Here is a 14545-nt window from a genome sequence, read left to right as displayed (position 1 = left end):
ATCTATCAATCGCATCTTCTTTTTCTTCTTGATTTGATAAAGTTAATTTTGATCCCAACAACTAAAGGGACAATCTACACATATAATAATATGCTAAAAAAACACACACCTACAAATATATTCATGCTTCAATTCTCCAACATTGAAATATTATGTATTATTGAGGAAAGAAATAGACGGAGGGCAATGATAGTGGCAAAGCTTTCTTTGGCTATTGACCTTTATTTGAAAAGAGTAGAACCAGATAAGACCATATTCTTATTCGTTTTCCAAAAGTGTTACAATCAGAATCAATCCATCACACATGTAGATCTTGTCTTGATCAAAACATGAATGTATTATAAGAAGTCTTTACTGGGAGTAAACTATTTTATTCTATCGGTAAGAACGGTATATTTATTATTAGATTAATTTTTTAATAATCACACATTAAATTTTTTTAATATAGACATGTATAGAGCTGTGATATTTCTTTTAAAAAAAGAAAAAAGCTATCATATTAGTTAATTACAAGAAATTACATCAAAAAATAAGGAGATAACAACTCAGTTTGCATCAATATAATTGATACGCTCAACATTAGTCACTAGTTTTTTTATTATAGAAAAATTTTGTTACAAGATTAAAAAAAATCACCTTGTCAATGCTATACAATTTAAAGAACAAGTGGTTCCATCCACTAAGTAGGACCGGTCACTATTCGTGTTCAATAGTGATATATCCTTGTCGACATAAAAGTATTTTTCTTAAAGAGTTATACACTGAACTATAACAAGGTCAAATCACAAACGTTATTAATTTCTTTCCGCATTTGGGTTTATACTCAATTTTAATTTTTTTAAGGGCCAATTTTAATTTTTTGATTAGTTTTAGTTTTCTAATATTTAAAAAAGTTATTATCTTATGAATTAAACGTCAAATTTATTACACATTTAGTTTTAAGTAAAACTAATACCAAAAGAATTGTATAATATATAGGCATTGAAAATATAAGTATTGTTTTAAGTTTGGTCGCCATTCGGTAATAGTAGATGTAACATTTTTCGTTTAGCTTCGGAACGTTTTATTTCGACAAGATAGCATTGAAGCAAGTATAATTTAATATGACGACAGATTGTTAAGTATTACTACTTGAATAAAAATAAGTGTTACACGGACGTATAATGAAAATGTTCTTTTTGATGGACTGAATTCAAACTATCTTAATTTTAATTCAGTATTTTTTCTCATAAAATTTAAAATATATTTATTTTATAACTTAATTTATGTGAAAAAAAAATATTATAATAAAAAAATTAAATTTAAATTTTTATAAAAAAATACTGTAATAATAAAATTTAAATTGTTATAAATTATAAAAAATAACAAGATCTTAAATTTTAATTCAAACCACCAACACCTGATTTACTGACCAGGCTCTGTTTACGAAAAAAAAGTGTTTTTAGCATTTTTTATGTTATCAGGGGACATGTGTGTATCTGGTCCCCTGTCGAAACTATAAATACAGACAAACGAAACGCAGCGGTTTAGTGGTGGCGGTCGTCTCGTCTTCACACTTGCTAAAGCTTAGTTTAAGCTTCAGCTATGGCGTGTGTGAGCGACGAGAGCTGGGTCCCACTCCCACCCAAAATGCTCTCACAACACTCTTCTTCTTCATCTCTCCGACAAGACCAAGACCGAGACCGAGAAAACGATGATGTAAAGCGCCAAATCCCCTCCTACCGGCTGGAGAAGGTTTTCCCCGTCTACGCTTTGGGGGTTCCCAACTCTTCCTCGGAACCGGTCCTTCCGGTTGCCCTCAACGACTCCGCCGCCGAATCCGACTCCGACCCGATCTGGGACGCCGTCAGACATGAGGCCAAGTTGGAGGTATGTTTTTTCCGTAACCTCAACCCATTCATTTTACCATTCGAATTTATAATTTAAATTTTACTATTCTCGAAAAACACTCGCATTTAATTTATTTATTAAAGTAAAATATTTCAAAAATTAATTAGCGAATTAAACTAGCTTAATTTTACATGAGATTGTGTTTTTGTTCTAACCCAAATTTTTTTTTTTTTTTTTTTACTTTAAAAATTTCGTGGGGTTTTGTTTTAATTAATAAAAGTGAAGGCTTGAAATTACCTTCTCTTTGATTATCTCCATGAATTTATAAAAGAGTAAGCTTTGGTCGATAACAAAAACTAGTCTCTTTTCAGCTAAACTTTGCCTTTTGTTTGTTTTTTTTTTCTTTTTTTCTTTACTGCTTCATTAAAAACTTCTGCAAATATCCCAAATTATTGCCGCAACATGGAAAGAAATATCCTAAATTATTGCTTATAAAAGAGAGACCTTTATGATTTCTCCTAAACGAAGAAATTCATGGGAAAGATAAACACTAGTCCATTTTCAGCTAAATTTTGTCTTTTTTTTGTTTTCCTTGTTTATATTATTTGTGGATTAACACTAATAGAACAGTTTCGCTTATACAAGTTGTCACTTATTATAATTTCTTTTGCAGGCAGAAAATGAACCAATTTTAAGCAGCTTCTTGTACGCAAGTATACTTGCCCATGATTGTTTAGAGCAAGCCTTGGGTTTTGTTCTTGCAAACAGACTCCAAAATCCTACTCTCTTAGCTACTCAATTGATGGACATTTTTTATGATGTTATGATTCATGATTCCGATATTCAACGTTCCATTCGCCTAGATGTGCAGGTTACTAACTTCAGTGGCCTTCCGAAGAGTATCAAAATTTCATTGTATTGTTGTGCTAATAGTGTGAACAACTTTTAATCTTCGCTTCGCAGGCGCTTAAGGATCGGGATCCAGCTTGTTTGTCGTACTGCTCGGCCCTGTTGTACCTCAAGGTACTCTTGCTCTGCTTTGCCACTTTTTGTGTTGTTATTTATCATCACCCGTGTGACAACATAAGAGAAGCATCACGCAGCAAAAAAGTACGGCAGTCAGGTCCAACACTGCTATGAGGCATTTCTGATATGTTTTCACATCTGCTGTGATTGCATAATTAATGACGATTTATTCCTTTTCCTTATACAATGAAAGTTTGGATGAAAAGAAAATTTCAATATTTGATGTCTATTTGGATTGTTTCAACCGGTGATATCTTTTTGCTGGCATCTTTCACATTGTTGATTGATGACTTCTGATTGTGTTTTAGTTGTATTTACTTTATGCTTAAACATTTTGAGCTTATCAATCGTTTTTGTAACGCAAGCTGTAGTTTTACAGGGATACCATTCTCTGCAAGTATACCGAGTAGCTCACACCTTGTGGAATCAAGGTCGAAAAGTATTGGCATTGGCACTACAAAGCCGAATGAGCGAGGTACTTTGCTTGTATGATCAAAGTTATCTACTTTTGAATTGTGCATTCTTTTTTCTGTTCCTAACTTTCAAGCTACTTTTTTCCAGGTTTTTGGAGTTGACATACACCCAGGTACTTCATTTGACTTTTGCAATTCCCGAACATCCTAAAACGGAAGTGAATTCTTTTAACCATAAAGAAATATACATTTTTCTTAAACCAGATTTAATAACTTCATTTTTCATTTTCCCTCCTTCGCTTTCATCTCTATAGCTGCACGAATTGGCGAGGGGATACTATTGGATCACGGGACTGGGGTTGTTATTGGAGAAACTGCGGTTGTGGGCAATAGAGTTTCATTGATGCATGTAAGCCAATTTCTTTACCATTCCTTTTTCTGGTGTGGTCATTCTTCATGTCGAGCAACCACGTGCTTGTTGAAATCAAACACCCTTTTCGATTCCCCTCCTCAGGGCTGTTCATTTGAGTTGTTACTTTTTAAATTGGAATGAATCATAAAATGAACCCTTTTGCCTTTTACTTTTATCAAAAGCCTGTTTGATCCCGTATCAAAAGGAGGCAGATTTACTGAAATCATCATTTCATACAAACCTCTTTCTTCTTTGAGGGTATAGAAGCTTTAATGGTAGAAAAGGATCCATAAACCTCAATAGCTGAGATCAGATACTCAGAAGGCTTTGTTATATTCATGTCAGTTATCACTAATGATTTGTATGACAGGCTCTATAGATTAAACTGTGGCACATATGATTGGGGCTTCGTGCATTCTGTTTAGTTACTATTGTCGTTTTAGTTTTCCTTCCCCCCCCCCCCTCTCTTTTTTCTCTGAAATGAGCTTTGATTCTAGTTCACAATTCTCATCACGAAAAACTGTTCAATAGGCGGTGACTTTGGGGGGAACTGGGAAAGAAATTGGGGATCGCCATCCAAAAGTTGGAGACGGTGTCCTTATTGGAGCCAGCGTGACTGTGCTTGGAAACATAAAGATAGGTCATGGAGCCATGATAGCCGCTGGTTCCCTAGTGTTGAAGGATGTTCCTCCTCACAGGTGAACATTATACCTATCCGTATTAGCATATTAAGTACGTTCCTGGCTTTATAATGTTATCGAACTGATTTTTTTTTTTTCACTCTCCATAGCATGGTAGCGGGAATACCTGCAAAGATGATTGGATTTGTAGACGAGCGAGACCCCTCTTTAACCATGAAGCATGGTATGTCCTCCCCCGAAACAAAAATTTCATGCATAATCATCTACTTTTCGGTTTAGTGATATCTTATGCGACACTTGTTATTATTTGTACAGATGCTACCAAAGGGTTTTTCAAAAATGCGGCAGATAGCTATAGAAATGTTAGATCTGCGGGTTAGCAACTCTAGACCGTTTTTTCGGTTTATTTGATACGAAGAACCTGTTCTAAGTAGGAAAATATTGGAAATGGCTGTTTTTTATTGCCTTCTATCTCATGATGTCCATTAGTCTGAGGAAGTCAACTCTATCAACTCAACAATATATTGAGAATAGCACTTTTCAGGAGCTCAAAACGGAGGCAGTTGAGAGATGCTGGCAGACCTGGACATCCTTCTTTTTTTCTTCCTTTTTTTTTTTTTTTTTTTTTTTTTTTTTTCTTTTTTTTTTTTTTCTTTTTTTTTTTTTTTTTTTTTTTTTTTTTCCCCCCCCTAAATGTTGCAATGCATCCTTTATAGTTATAGACCGTTAATGGGTGGTCAAAAGGAGGAAATGCATGGGGGAAAGGGAAATGATGTGTTTGTTGTCACTATTGTTTTAGAAAAAAATAATCAGTGGCCATTTTAAGTTAATTCCTTATTATCATTTTCAGCACCGGAACGTTAATCTGAGCTTCTCCTAATTTTTACTGTTACGACATCGTCAACATAATTGTAAAATTAAAGCAATGGTTTAGAATTTGAATTCTCCCACTTCCAAAAAAGTTGTTTTTTTTTTTTTTTTTTTTTAATTTAAACAAAGTATTCCTCGGAGCCACGTTTTTTGGCATCTGGGTAAGACAAAAAGTACTGTTGATGGAATATAAATGTAATGTTTGATGAAGTACGATCACACAACAAACAATCAATCAAAGTAGTGAACCATTGCTCTATTCCAATCTAAAATTACTCTACTAGGGATGGCTTTTGGATCTCTTAAAACCAGTAGGATGCCACTGTTACTGGCATTTTTGGAGGCTGACGTTGGTGGCTGGAATGGTATTGCGGCAGACTACCTTCAGTTTCATATCAGTATACCGTCGGTCATCGGTTAGCTATTGTGAATTATTAGGATGCTGTCATTGGCAGTTTCGGTATTTTATATGTATCAAGGAAATTATTTTCATCCTCGATATAGATTAATCCAAGAGTTGCGACACTGGGGAATGTTAAACGACAGTGTTCCACAACACCATAAACAACAGCATAGTTCAGAAACAACAGTGAAATAATGTCGTTTTAAAAGTGCACCATAAACGACAGCAAGTATAATTCTTTTTTATTCAAACGACAGTGAATATTGGGCGTTAGAAGTAGAAAACTATGTAGAATCGAGCAACAAAATTATCAAGCCACTCCTATAGAAATCCAAAAAAAAGTCCGTCTCCGGCTGTTAAGTTAAGTTGGCAATGAATTGAATTGAGCAACAGAATTACAGAGGACCGTCCGTCGTGACTTGGAACGACGTCGTTTTCTGGGTTCCGCTTTTGAGATCTCGAATGGAAGGCCACCATCTTCTTCATTCTTCAGCTTTTTTTTTTTTTAAGTTGAATCGAAAAGCTGCTATGGTTGTCTAATTCATCTTTCTTTTTCCTCGCTCAAAGGTAAACACCATGACCAAAAAAAAAAAAAAAAAAAGGAAGTTGGGATCTGATCGATTCCAATTCCGAACTTGTCTTGATTCTCCTTCAACCAAGATTCATCCAATTTTGTTTTCTTAATGGCTGTGTCTTTGAATGAAAAAGATATTTGTATATTGGGGTTAGATGTTTATTTCAATTTTCCATTGGGAAATAGGAAAATTCTTGTCTTCAACCTTTCTTTTCAACTGGGCAAGCTTCAAATTTTCTTACTGACTTGTGAATTTAGCTTTAGTACTTCACTAATGTTGTGTGTGTATATATATGCAGCATATAATCGCTTGAGTTTGGAAATTTAGTCAAGTGGGTACTTTTAGTTTTGATCAATGGACAGTATTGGTGAAATCCTAGAAACTCAAATGGAAGATACTATTACACCTGATAAAGATAAACAGTTGTCTGGCTCCAACAACGGACGCATTGCCGCGGAAAATGGAGTTTCCGATGGCGGCCTATCTCAGACGGACGGTGATGATCAGCTTCTCCAAACGGTTATTGAACTGAGGTTTCAGAATGAGTACTTGAAGTCTCAATTTGAAGGCTTTAAGAATTTCCAGGCCGTGGATCGCGTATCCGATGAGAATGTGAAGGGAAATGTGGATGAAGAGGGTGTCAGGGAGCTTCGGGAGACGGTGGAATCATTAAAGAAACAGCTTTTGGAAGAAAAGCACATGCGGGTCGCGACCGAGGAGGCCTTGAAGCATCTTCAAGTGGCGCATTCGGAGGCTGATGCGAAGGCCCAGGAGCTCTCTGTGAAGCTTATTGAAGGTCAGATTTTTGTTTGAGTCTATTCTTATGTACATTACCTTTGTGAAAGTTATGGCATCACATATACATTTGCAAATTTGTTCTGTATAACATTTACAAGTATAATTTTTGAAAGAATAAAAAAAAATCAAATTTTATGGATGATTTGAGTCAGAGTTGTTCTGCCTTGTAAAGTTGTAAGAGAGAAATAAGAACTTGGTTGTTGGTTGTTTAGCAAAATCATTGAAGCTTATAAAAAGAGATGTATCTTATAGCGAAGGTTTTTGCCCTTCTTTTTTAGTCTGAATATATTGCATTGTTTCATTCTCATAGCTCAGCAGAAGCTAGATCAAGAAATAAAAGAACGTGAGGAGAAGTACTCTGAGCTTGACTCGAAATTTAACCGTCTTCATAAAAGAGCCAAACAACGCATTCAAGATGTTCAAAAGGTAAATTGACGCTGCAAACATTTTTCATCAGCTTGTTATGGAAGAAATTTCTCTGCAGCATATCATGCTATCTTGATAAATGATGTCTTGATGACCTTATATGACTTAACCTGTGAATCACAAATACATTTTTGCAAAAGTTTATCGCCCGTCTCTATGCATAAACTAAATTTGGACATCATTTGGAGATTGTAATTTCCAGGAGAAAGACGATCTCGAGGCACGATTACGTGAGGTAAATGAATCTGCTGAGCGAGCATTGTCCCAACAATCAGTATTACAGCAAGATCTGGAACGGACCCGGCAACAAGCAAATGAAGCATTGAAAGCAATGGATGCAGAGCGACAGCAATTAAGAAGCGCAAACAATAAGTAAATCTCTTGTTCAGCTGATTTTTTTCACACATCTTAGATCTGTGCTATTTCTCTATGCCTTCATGCATAGAAATTAATATTGGCCTAATAATTTAGCTTTTGGGAGAATTAGTAACCTGACAACCGTTAAATTCCATTCTTGCCTTTCTCATTTATTTTCCATTTATCATGATGCTGTTGCTCAGACTCCGGGACAATATTGAGGAACTACGACATTCATTACAACCTAAAGAGAGCACTATCGCGGCATTGCAGCAATCACTCCTGGAGAAGGATCAGGTAGGAGTCCCTATGCTTATGTTGAAGAACCTGAAACTGTGCTTCTCAAAACTTTTGCCAAGAATTTGAACCGCAGTTGCATGATCTCATGTATCTACCGTAGATAAACATTTCATATATTTCTTTCTGTCTCTGGATGTTTTCATATGCTTTGTTGATATTCCAATTTCAATGTGCCGTACGAAACTAGAGACACTCTAATTATCCTCTTCGACTACTTTAGAACACAATTCTTAAGGCGTCTTATTTTCCAGGTTTTAGTTAATCTATGCATTATCTACCTCCAGATCATTATGTTTAAAAGTCCTAAGGTGAAACAGTAATATAAGAACTCGGAAACTCATTGAGAATTGGCACTTATTATGTGTACAAATTTTTCATTTAAGTATCCTAAAATAGTAAATTGCTTATTAGTCTTAAACTGTCATGATTACTATTTGCTATCTTTGTTTCCAAGTTTTTTATTTTACATTCTGTGGCTTTTATCTTTAAAATTTTTAACCATGTAGCAAAATATTCAAATATATCTTGAGGTTTATTTATTTATATATCTGTTTATTATAATTATTATTTTTTGTGTGGATTAACTTCCATTCATCTCAGATGTTGGAAGACTTGGGGGGGTCGCTACAGGCTGCTGAAGAAAAACGACAAGCTTCAATAGCCGAAATCTCTGCTAAACATCAGAAGGTTCACTTTTGACACTCACCAAAAATATGGTTTTTTATTGTTAAATACAAGACCTTTTCTTTTCTTTTTCCTTCTTCCTTCGTTGATTTCAGCAAGAATCATGCCTTATCCATGCTTTGTCTCTGTTTCCTTCAGAACTTGGAAAGCTTGGAAGCCCAACTGGCTGATGCACTGTCAGACCGAACTAAAGCAACTGAAACTATTTCTTCACTTCAGGTGGGAATTGTTATTATATGGCATTTGAGGTCTTGATTTTATGTCTTAAAAAGTGAGAAATCATAAACAAATGTGGATTACTGGTTTGTTTCTTTTATTTTATGATTTTGCTCATTTATAAATTTTCAATGCACGCACTTTTTTATGCTTGATCGTTCTAGATTATTTTCAAACTTTTTCAATAGTAGATGATCTTCAACGCTAGGGAAACTTTTTTCCAGATGCTGGTTGCCGAGAAGGAATCAAAGATTGCAGAAATGGATGCAGCATCAACGGGTGAAGCAGCACGACTTAGAGCTGCTGTGGAAACTGTCAGAGGAGAGATTGCTCACTTGAAAGATGAACACGTATGGATTTGACTTCTATACTGCCATTAAACCACAATGTGTTGGTTGATTCCCTCTAAATTTTTGCGTTGACTGTTAATTTATATTATTGGCTGTTTGAGTTTAAGGGTATTTCATGCCATTTAAACTAATTTCAGTATCATCCTTGCATTATGCTTTTGGAACTTGAATTATGGTTTTTTCCAGAAAGGGTTATATTGAGTTACCTATTCACGATATCAACTGAGTACTTTGAAATTGAATTAATACTTAAAAAGTCCTAGACATATAAATTGGCTGTCATTTATTGATCTGCCTAACGTAAAGTTTAGCCCTCCTTTGTCAAGGACATGCTACCCTTTTGAAGAGTTACTTTGCTTTCAAGCCATAAGAGATATTTTGTACTTCCAGGAGAAAGAAAGGGAAAGCTGGAAAGCTACATCTCAGGCACTCAGAACGAGATTGGAAATGGCTGAGAATAACTGTGTACGTGCAGAAATCGAAGCAGCTAAAATGAGAAGTATACTTCTATCCCCGGTATAGTTATCATCTGCTGATTTATTGTATGCATAATTCTAAACCATGCATTTACATTGGCCAGGCCAATTGGAATCAGAAGTATCCTCACAAACCCAAGCGCTTAATGCGAAGGATGCTGAACTAGCAGCTGCCAGAAAAGAGGTATCAAGATACTACATTTCGTTGTTTGCTGAACCAACTTCCTTGTTTACTCGCGATTCTTTTAAGATTCTTGAAAAGATAATATTGAAAATGGAGCTGCCTACGTACAGCATTTTGGGTGACACAGTCATCGCAATGGTCCAGCAAAATGATAAAATCAAGCCTTTTCTAGTTGGCATTTAACTGGAATTACATAGTAATTCTATAGGCAAGAGAAGATTTCAAGTTGGCATCAACATGGCATTGTTGATGGCTTCTGTTTCCGTGATAGAAATTCACAAGTCAAGAATCGAGATGTTCCTTAGCTACACGTAAAATTATTGCTGCCATGTGTTAAATCTGAAGTTGCTTGAGTTGGTTTTCTTGCAGATCAACCGCCTTGAAACTGAATTTTCCTCTTATAAAGTGCGTGCCCATGCACTTTTGCAAAAGAAGGATGCAGAGCTGGCTGCTGCTAAAGACTCCGAGCAAGTCAAAGCTCTTGAGGAAGCACTTAAAGTACATGCTCGTGTAACTCTTAATTTTTCTCTCTTTATGAAGGAAAAGAAAAATGGGGTTGACGTGGGAAAATGCTAACTCTTTTATTTCTCAATTTTGTTTCATTCTTTAGGAGGCTGAAAAGGAAGTATCATTAACATGTGCTGAAAGAGACAGAGCACTTCAAGATCTTCAGGACGTTCTAGCTAATCATGATAAAGAACTTGTAGAAAGGTAAAACTGTTGATGAGAAGTTTCATTATCAGTTTTCATTTAATTTCAGTTCCACTAATACAAATTCTTTTCTTTTAGAGGTCCCTTGTATACCTTGAACAGATTTTACCAGTCTTTTTTCCATGAAATGCTTAAGCTCTTAATAACATTTTATCGAATTTTTAAGAAATATATTAACATTATTTTGTCAAGTGTAACAATTATTTTGAAGCTTTCAATTCCATGTTTGTCATAGAGAAACAGCTCTTAATGCTTTCAAGCAGCAGATCAAGGGTTTAGAAGCAAAGCTTGATTCCGCTAATGCCCGCCATCAATCAGATAGAGAAGCATGGGAAAGGAACCTTCGTAACTTAGAAGAAATGTGGCAATGTAAATATTCTCTCTCTTTCTTGTGTTCTTTTTTCTCCTCTAGCTTTTCCTTTGAAACTACTGCTCATAGGTCAAATTTTTATAGAAAATTGTACATGACAAAACTTTTACAGCAAGATATGATGCACTGAAAGTTCAAAATGAAGCTTCTTCTGGTGAAGAGCTAGAGAAGGAATTAGGAGATCTCAAGCAACAGTATAAAAAATTGAAGGTACTTAAATTAGCATCATGCTCCTTATGGCGTTGACATCATTTTTTTGTTCCTCTCTGGGATTCTTTTGTTAAACTGATTTCTTAATATGTAGGAAGAGCACAATTCATTTCGCGATCTTGCTGATAGGATGATTGGGGAAAAGGACAATGAAATCTCTAGACTTCTAGACGATAATAAGAATCTTCAACGATCTTTGGAATCAAGACCAAAAGTAGGTGTCTTTCACTTTTTAGATCTCGGTGCATCTAACCTTTATGCATTATCCCGAATCTTTCACTCGGTCTTTATTTATTTATTTATTTATTTTCTGACTAATATTTGTTTCATTTGGCCTTACAAAACAATCTCAGGCTGATCAGAATGACAATTACAACACAGGTATGAGGACAGTCTCAGTGCCATTTCATCTTTTCCATTTCTTAGTCTAAGACAATAGTAGCATATATTGAGAAGTAGGGGTACTTTGGATTCTAACATGTATATTGTATTAAACTGGTATGATTAGGCTCGCAGAAACCGGATACATCTGGTTTGAGCACCTCTGCTGCAGAACAACAGATTCTGGTATGCTAATTTCTCTTAAACTATTGTTGTATCGAATTTAGAAAAATATTAGCTGATAGGGATTCAATTGAAATGGGGACGACTACGAGTTTCTGTCATATCTGAACACAAGTTATGTCCAACATGGTTTACGCTTTCATCTTGGAGATATTTTAGGAGACTTTTAAAGACCCAGTACCTGTTTCCAGGATATTTTGTTATCTTCACATCATTTATAAATTAAATCTTAAAATATTTTTGCTGACTCATACGACAAATTTCAGCTTTTGGCAAGGCAACAAGCCCAGAGAGAGGAGGAGCTTGCACAGTCACAACGACACATTCTAGCACTTCAAGTATGTTCCCCAATCTAGACCAATTAGCTTTCTGCTGTCCACTTCTGATGTTTTGTTTCAGTTCAGCAAATTTTTTTTAATGAATATATCAGGAAGAAATTGAAGAGCTGGAACGTGAGAATCGCCTCCACAGCCAACAGGTAATATTAAGCCTGTACTTCTGCAGATGTCTTTTATTTATTTATTTGGTGCTTGCCCATGTTGCTTGGTCTTTATTTATTTATTTATTTATTTCAAACATATGACTATAGGAAGCCATGTTGAAGGAAGAGCTTCGCAACATGGACAGGACACAGAAGAGGGAAGGAGTAGATATGACATATTTGAAAAATGTCATCTTAAAGCTTCTTGAAACAGGTATCTGTATGAAAATTCCTTCTCGTGTTCAACTATTGAGACATTAGCGATATGAAAAACACTTATATTTGCTGTTATCTGAACACAGGTGAAGTGGAAGCTCTACTACCTGTGATTGGAATGCTTCTTCAATTTAGTCCCGAAGAGGTGAAATCTACTATCCTAATACTTGGTCTTTCTGTAACTGCTTATAATATGCAATTGTTTTTTGCATGAAAGTTTCAATGCACGTCTAGTATGCGGGGATCAGAAAGGTTTATCTTAAAAATCTGCTGGTACAATATGTTGTTTATTGTGGAAGAAAAATTCTGAGGGACTTTTCTACAAGTGTATAAAAGCCATAAGAACGTGACATTCTTAAACCCTGCAATTCTTTTTTCGCCTGTGCATATGCATGTCTTATTTTAGCTGCAGTAATCATTCTGTTCTGCATTATGATGGAACGAGCATGCAGTTCATGCTTGGAGGTCAATCTTCTATGTTTTATTTGCATCGTACAAAACTAATAGCGTTAAGAATCAGATCATTCTGGAAGGATCCAAGCTTCCCCTGGTTTTAACGTATAGATTATCACCTATGTCAAGCTAATCACAGTGTTCATTTGCCAACGCAGATACAGAAGTGTCAACAAGCGTATCGAACTTCTGCAGAGGCTGTTCCCAGCCCGTCCAGTGACGCCTTGGGATCTTCTCACTCTCTTTTCTCAAGATTCTCGTTCACATAGTTGCAGAAAAGATGCAGAAGATTCTTTGGTTGCTCAAGATTCAAGAACTGTCTTTTACTGCAATCCTGCTGCAGCAGAGCTGGATCCCTGTTGCTTCAGAACTGCCTGTTGCTGCAGCAATCTAGATGCAGGTGCAGCAGCAATCTAGATGCAGGTGCAGCAGCAAAGTTAACTGCTCGGTTACCACTTTCAAAGCGGACGTGTGGGTCCAAGTAACTTGAATTCTTTTGTAGTATATTATTATACCATTGTTTTTGTGAAACCGCATGAAATTGTAAGAACCATTTCGAAAGAGAATTTGTATACGGCAGCCAAGAACATTTTGGCAGTACTCGGTATGTTATCCAGAAGAAGTGTCATAAAGCTGATTCTTTGATTTTTGACAATTATTATAAGAGTGCAGGTCAAAATGCATGATTTTGAATAGTAGTATTTTGGGAGACTCTAGTATTTGAACTAAGACCAACTTAGCAAGAAAGGCGATCCGGAGGGCTAATACCAATGGTGTAATCTAAATGTGGTTTGGTGTGAATTCTGTGTTTGTGTGTCTGCATATATTGTGGATTCTTTTTATTATTATTATTATTATTATTATTTATTTATTTTTGGGTTTTGTCCTGATTTAACTTTTGAGTGACGTGGATGCTAAGAGCATTGGTCAATCACGTCAATTGCTAGATCTTGGTGTGGAGTTTGGTGGCCGATGGCAATAAAATCAAGTCTTTTTTAATAAATTTATCGTTTTCATTGAAATTGGTAGTGCCTTCTTGGACTCATTGCAGCATTGCTCATATATTTTCACTTAAAATAAAATAAAATAAAAGAGATTTTTTAGTATATTTGATGTATTAATAGATTAAGGAGATGTTTAGTAAGGAGATTTATACCATAATTTAAATCATGATTCATAATTCGTTATAATATTTTCTCATAAAAAATACACGTAAATTAAAAATAATTTTAATATCATGATTCTAATTCATGAACTAAACATCTTCTAAATTTTTTTTACTATTAAATATGCACATTTTATTTTATTTTATACAGATTTAATTAACCAAAGTTAAAAAATATGATTGTTAGAAAAATATAACATATTAATATGTCAGGGTACCGAATAAAGTTCCGTAAAACAATTAGGAGTGAGATTAACAGATATTTTTCCGCCCACAACTTTTCTTTTTCTTTTTTGGACGAGTCGCATGTAGTGTTCATTTCCAAACCAAGTGCATTTGTGTTAACTTTTGACATTGCATTATATTTAGAAAAAAAAAAAAAAAAAAAAAAAAAAAATATATAAAAATTTAAAT

General features: G+C 35.1%; 2 protein-coding genes across 2 annotated transcripts; both read left to right on the top strand.

Annotated features, from left to right (window-relative positions):
• The first annotated feature begins 1496 nt into the window (after positions 1-1496).
• Positions 1497-4955, top strand: LOC112095325 (serine acetyltransferase 2-like). Its single transcript, XM_024177055.1, has 10 exons — positions 1497-1869; positions 2504-2701; positions 2794-2853; positions 3236-3331; positions 3418-3442; positions 3584-3678; positions 4213-4379; positions 4472-4545; positions 4638-4697; positions 4867-4955. The coding sequence occupies exons 1-10, from the start codon at positions 1585-1587 to the stop codon at positions 4887-4889; spliced, it is 1083 nt and encodes a 360-aa protein (XP_024032823.1). The 5' UTR covers positions 1497-1584; the 3' UTR covers positions 4890-4955.
• Positions 4956-5980: 1025 nt separating this feature from the next.
• On the top strand, positions 5981-13722 carry LOC21409227 (protein GRIP). The gene is made up of 22 exons (XM_024177054.1): positions 5981-6162; positions 6469-6966; positions 7279-7394; positions 7597-7766; positions 7955-8048; positions 8652-8738; positions 8874-8954; positions 9176-9301; positions 9692-9800; positions 9882-9961; positions 10331-10459; positions 10572-10672; positions 10908-11041; positions 11155-11252; positions 11347-11466; positions 11606-11633; positions 11761-11819; positions 12083-12154; positions 12247-12294; positions 12406-12511; positions 12600-12658; positions 13125-13722. The coding sequence occupies exons 2-22, from the start codon at positions 6525-6527 to the stop codon at positions 13233-13235; spliced, it is 2370 nt and encodes a 789-aa protein (XP_024032822.1). The 5' UTR covers positions 5981-6162; positions 6469-6524; the 3' UTR covers positions 13236-13722.
• Positions 13723-14545: the final 823 nt, after the last annotated feature.

This window comes from Morus notabilis, unplaced genomic scaffold, assembly GCF_000414095.1.
Source record: "Morus notabilis unplaced genomic scaffold, ASM41409v2 Scaffold384, whole genome shotgun sequence".
Taxonomy (NCBI): Eukaryota; Viridiplantae; Streptophyta; class Magnoliopsida; order Rosales; family Moraceae; genus Morus; species Morus notabilis.
The sequence above is the reverse complement of the archived record's forward strand: the minus strand, read 5'-3'. Positions and strand labels throughout refer to the sequence as shown.